The sequence below is a fragment of the Phascolarctos cinereus genome, unplaced genomic scaffold, assembly GCF_003287225.1.
Source record: "Phascolarctos cinereus isolate Bilbo 61053 unplaced genomic scaffold, phaCin_HiC Scaffold_5;HRSCAF=322, whole genome shotgun sequence".
Classification (NCBI taxonomy): domain Eukaryota; kingdom Metazoa; phylum Chordata; class Mammalia; order Diprotodontia; family Phascolarctidae; genus Phascolarctos; species Phascolarctos cinereus.
This window is the reverse complement of record NW_027555958.1, coordinates 477,271,065-477,277,064: the sequence shown is the minus strand read 5'-3', so window position 1 is coordinate 477,277,064 and position 6,000 is coordinate 477,271,065. Positions and strand designations below refer to the sequence as shown.

Here is a 6,000-nt window from a genome sequence, read left to right as displayed (position 1 = left end):
GGCCAATGAGTAGCTTCATCTCTGTGGGGTGATAGATTAGCAAACAATGTTTGTGGCGTGTTTTGGGATCACCCAATGATGCAATGAACCTGAACTCCTGGGTCATCAATTCTAGAAGGGACCTTAGAGGCCATCTCTCTATTTCCCAGAAAAGCAAACTGAGGCTCAAAGCACAGAAATGACTTTCTCAAGCTCTTTCAGCCACCTAGTAAGTGTCCGAGGCAGATTTGAACTTCAGCCTTCTTGCTCCTACCTGTCACTGCAAGCTCCTCCTAATGCCTGACTTACTTTCCGGCTCTGGTGCTTGTCAGCCGTATTTGGGCTCACACTCTCAGTTTCCATGTGGGAATGACATTAATATTAAAAAAGGAATAATGATGCCTCCACCAAAATAACTATTTTACCTTTCCAGAAAAAAAAAATGAAATAGAATCCTGGGGAGTTAACGCTGAAGGGCACCTTTTAGAAACGATTTATCCCAGCAGCTTCATTTTAAAGACCATGCTAGTTATCCTTAGAGGCACCATGACATCATGGACTGAGAACATCCCCAAGCTGACTGCGGGGCATAGGGGTGAGTTTGGGGACCCAGCCTCTCACAGAGACTGTCCAATGAAGGGTGGAAGGGCCACCACCTACATCCATGGAGGGAGCGCCCACGCTGGTGACATCCCAGAACCCAGAGCGTCAGCTCCTGCCTCGGTCCCTGACAGCCTGGGTGACCTTGGGTGAGTCACCCGGGCTTCAGGCTCATCCTCCACGGGTCTCATTCACCAAGGAGGCTGGCGGTCCCTCCTCCCTCTAGAGCTGACCTCGCCTATGGGGGTAGCCCCCTCAGCGCCGGCCGCAGGGTGTCTCTTCCAGATGAGCCTGGCAGGTGGGAGCGTCACCCCTATTCCTAACAGTGACTCGAGGCAGGACCACAGACAGTTACGTCATACTATTCACTGCGCATCTGTCAGCTCTGTGGTGAAGTCATTTGGTCGCGAGCCATCGGCCGTGGCTGTCAGCCAGGGAAGCTCTCGTCCCGTCCTCTCCTTCTCATTTCCATAAATGTCATCTCCTAAGTGCATTGCCTCATGTTCTGGCCCCAGCCCAGCTGAGTCTGGGGGGATGGAGGGAGCGTCTTTCCTGATGGATTTGGCTGTGTTTCATCATGTTTTTCATTAAGAAATGACCACGTACGGGAAATCAATAACCTCGGCTCCCTGGGGCAGGGGGTTCATCACGGGGAACATTTGAAGTGCCTCGGGTCGCCAGTCACTGATGTCATTCTCCTCTTTGCTTCTGCAGCCTGGGCCCACGGGGACGCCAAGAAATTGGCCTACCCCACAGACAGCAACGGGGATTTTTGTGGCCAGAAGAACACCCCCAATGAGTGAGTATGGTCCACGTGTATGCCTCGTGCCGGCAGCACCCAGCCCCGCTCACAGGGCCCTGTGTCTGAAGCTGGACCAGACCCCAGGTCCAAGGCCTACCCCTCCATTTTACAGAGGGGAAACTGAGGCCCAGAGACCCAAAGGCCACTACCCCAGCACGGAGGGTCAGAGGTGGGAGGGGAACTCCACTGTGCTGTCTGCCTCCCTTTCTCTCTTCTTCCATCCCGTCTCTTCCCTGCTCCCCCCGTTCCCTATGCCACCTTCTTGCCAGTCACGAGGTTTTGCATGACATGAATTAAAGCCTCAGCGTGATAGGAACATAGACCAGAGTTGGAAAGGATGTCAGATGCCATCTGGTCTAATACCCATTTTACAGAGGAGGAAACTGAGGCCCGTGGAGGTTAAGTGATGCCAAAGTTTATACTGATAATGTAAGAGGTAGGATTTGAACCCAGTTCCTGTGACTCCTTAACATACTCTGGACAGCTTTCCATGAGGTTGTCATTTTCCCACAGCCTTTTTTTGGATGCTATAAAGACAAAGCTTCATAAAAATGAACTTATAAATGCTAGGTTGTCGCAACCATTGCATCAGAATTCAAATTTAAAATAGAAATGAGAGGGCCTGGCCCCTCTGTAGTGCAGCATTATGGATCGAGAGCTGGAATTAGCCTGTAAGACCTGGGTTCAAGTAACATGCTGGGATCCAGACTGACTATGACCCTGGTAAGTTCTTAATCTCTCAGGACCCCAGGCAACTCTCTCTGACTCTAGGTTACAAAGAAAGTGCCAACCTTCCTGGGGAGAGCAAGTCTCCTCCCTCATGACAGCTTGGTTCCTAAACCAGGTTAATCACAAGGACAATCCCTACTCCTGGATATCTTTCATAGGACAGGAAAAACCTGGAGACATCACCGTGTGTGGTGGCCTTGGAGCTCACCAGTCAACTTTGCTGTTTCTGCCAAAGCCTTGAATAACTGCAATGACAAAAATGAAAACAAAACTTTAAGATGATTCTCCCACAATTCCTTCTCTCTGCTTAAGGATAACTGCAATTTCAGCTATTGAAAACAGATTTATCTTTTCCTTTCCTTTAGCTTAAAAATAGAAGGGAAGCAAACCACCATTGTGCAAAGTGCCTGCCCACTCCCCATTGGGCAACTCTTCCTTCCCCTGTGTGTCTGCGACTGGCGCGTGCATCTCTGGAGCCCTCATTCTCCTTCTGTGGAAATTAGTACTAAGTGATGGGGGGGCTTCAAAGCACTCACTTTTAAAAGAAAAAAGGAACTCCTTTTATTAACAGAATTCTCTACCTCCAGAGGGAGTACTGGTTAAAATATAAATAAGTTCAAGGAAGGTTTAGATACATTCCTGGACTCTGTTCTTAATGGATCACCCAGGGGAGCCCAGGATTCTTTGGAGGCACATTCCTACCCACTGGAGCTGGAGGTCATGGAGGACAGCCATGCTACTGTAGAAGGCCCCTGGGAGTGATATTCAGAAATTCAATAGTGGCCTGCGTTTTGACCCCATACAGCAATCCTTAGCTCTTAACCTCAGTGACTCAGGAAGGTGCAGGCCTGGCTAAAAGACAACGCTTGCTGGTGGACAGGACAAAGAAAGCTCTACGTGCTACAAAATTTCTTTGTTCATGTCCCTGGTTCCTCAAAGTTATTTTAAAATAATTTTTAAAGGTTTCATTGAAAAATAAAATCTCTATGGCAAAAAGGGCTCCAACCCCAGCCGGTGACCCACTTCTTTCCAACAAACTTAGATACAACAGATTGTACCATAGCAAAGAACTGGGACAGTCCCATGATGCATCTGTAGCTTATTATAACGTGTATGCCTTTGTGTGCTGGAAAGTCCACTCCTCGAGGGCAGGTATGCACTTTGGTGTACCAGAACCAAAATAGTTAATGGAATTCAGTTCACTGAAGAAGATAGATTCCGTCTGAATTGAGTTCCGTGCTGCATTCGCCTGCACTATTGGGTCCCACATGAATTGGGTTAAGAATACATTTGGGTGAGCCCAGATCTTGCCTTCTTTGGGATGGTCTGAGATGATCAGAGCTCAGCATCGTGAGGCATGCAGCGTGCACTTGAAAAGTCACGCTGAGTTAGAAGTAAAACCACTTTGGAGTTCCGTGTCTGTGTGATCGTGCTCTGGAGTCCCTGAACAGCAACAGTAGTACAGAATAATGACTGACGTTTCTGCAAGTGCTTAGTCGTCTATAAATCGTGCTCATAACACTCTGGATGGTGAGTGCTCTGATTGCCAAGATTCCAGATATGCAAAGTGGTTTACTGCCTTAAATGGAGTTGGGGCAGGATCTGAACCCAGACCCTCCTAGCGCCCATGTCTGGTACTTTGTCTGCCATGCTGCCATCTTTGGCCTCATTCAAAAGGGGGTAGTATCCAAAAAAGGGGAAGCTGGATATTCCATCATGTCGATTCAATCAATTGATTATTTACTGAGCATCCACCGTGTGCTGGGCACCAGGTTCGGTTCTGGGAATACAAGTACAACCTGGCAAGGAGTTTACATCTGAATATGGAGGGAGGCAGCAAGAGTGTGTATGTGTGTTTTATGTGGTTATGTGTGTATATGTTCTGCACAAATATATGTAAACATATGTATGTATGTGTGTGTGTGCGTGTGTATATATATATATATATATATATATATATATATATATATATATATATATATATATATATATATATATATATATATATATATATATATATATCTGTAAAACTGTAGGATAGAGAAATACCAAGAGGATAAATGCAAAAGATGATCATGTGTTTATGTACAATTTGAGAGGGAAAAAACTAGAAAAGGGAGGGATCAGGAGAGGTCTCTTGTAGAGGGTGGTGTTGGAGCTGTGTCTTTAAGACAGAGGTAAGGAAGGGAGTATGTTCAAGGTATGGGGGATGGCCAGTGCACAGGTGTGGAGGTGGGAGATAGAGTACAGGGTGTGAGGAAAAGAGAGAAGACCAGAGTATATGAGGCAAGAAATATATAATGAGGCTAGAAGGAGAGATTGCAGAGAGAGGGAGAGAGGAGGGGAAAGGGCCTCCTTGGGGTGGCTGGAGGTAGGTAGGGGAGGTATTGGGGTGTTCCCCCAGTCCTGGCCTTTGGGGCCAGGCCTACCATTTCAGCTGCTTCTCCTGAGGGTGATAAGCATGGGTCCCCATCCTGCCCCATCCCTTGGTGAGTGAAGGCCGGATCCATGCAATGTGCTGGCCAGGTAACACTTGGAATAGTGTTTGAGGTCCTGGGGGTGACATTTATAGGTGTGTGTCCAGGAGAATGACCACGATAATGAGGCAATCAGATACACTGCCATGTGGATAACTGGTTGAAGGAACTGGAGACATTTTGCTTGGAATTCTTGTGCTCGGCCCCAGTGAGTAGAATAAGGAATAATGAGCAAAGGTTTCTGGAGGCTTGATTTTGACTCCACGTGAGACAGTACACTTCCTACAACTTAGGTGCTTCCGAAGTGGAGTGAGCCTGCTCGGGCTTTAGCGGGCTCTTCCTTCCCTGGTAGTCTTCAGGTGAGGGCCAGATGGCTGCTTCCTGCCAGGAGGATCGCTGTTCAGTGGCTGTTAGATCAGATAGTCTCCACCAGTCTGTGATTTGGGTATGGGGCTGGAGCAGATCTTGGAAACTGAGGATTGTTTTCAGTTTCCCAAGCAATGGAAAGATGCATGGCGAGTGTTAACAGGCTGTAGAATGTTACCAGGGATCATTCATGCGCAGGAAGTGATGGCAAAGAGATGTGAGAAGCTAATGGGAAAGATGGTCCGGTCTTGGAAGATGGTGCTGGGGCAGCTGGAGGGTTGTTCTGGCATGGCAGAGGTGTTCAAAGTACCAGGGTATGAGCCATGGGCCTCTGGGGGGTCCTTATTTATGGAGACAGCATGGGTAAGAATGATGCAAGCTGATAAGGTGCAGAAGGTTGGTGATCTTTATCTGGGGACAGAGGGAATTCCACACCCAGGAAATCCGTAAGTGAACAAGCATTTCTTAAGCCCTTACCATGTGCTAAGAGCACAGAATACTGAAGAGGATGGGAGCAGAGCACTGGATGTGTGATGCCAATGGGGCGGAAACCATAAGCCATAAGTCACATCCACTCTTTACAATGTGGGCTGCCTGGTGGCAGCTCTCTAGCGAAGGTATTGAGGGCTGCCTAGAGCCGGAGAGATGAAGTGATGTACCAGAGTCTCACAGCCAGAATGTGGCAAACACGTCCTTTAGCTGTGGGTCTCCTGGGTTGGAGACTGGCTCTCTATCCACTGTGCCAGGAAGAAATAAAAACTGTCCCTGCCCTCAAGGAGCTGATAGTCAAATGGGGGAGATGACGTGATAAGAACCAGGGCTGGACACAACTTGCAGAGGAGATGGGAAGACCCTGAGATCAACCAGTGGTGTGTCCATGGGAGCCATCCAACAATCTCTAAGGGGTTTAGTCAATTTTTCCGTTTCAGAGTTTTGTAGTTTTACAAACATCGGATCCTCTTGGGACTCATTTGCCTTTTTCACCTCCCTTTGGGTCAAACGGAATGAAATGTTTAAAGGAGCCTTCCTTCGGGGGGGTTTGTCTTT

General features: G+C 47.9%; 1 protein-coding gene across 1 annotated transcript in view; it reads left to right on the top strand.

The window, feature by feature from the left end:
- Positions 1 to 643: 643 nt before the first annotated feature.
- SLC44A5 (solute carrier family 44 member 5) overlaps positions 644 to 6,000 on the top strand; it is a 111,972-nt gene continuing 106,615 nt past the window's right edge. The window contains exons 1-2 of the mRNA XM_078155806.1: positions 644 to 728; positions 1,105 to 1,378. Of these exons, the coding sequence (XP_078011932.1) occupies positions 644 to 728; positions 1,105 to 1,378 (359 nt within the window). The remainder of the gene's footprint in view (positions 729 to 1,104; positions 1,379 to 6,000) is intronic.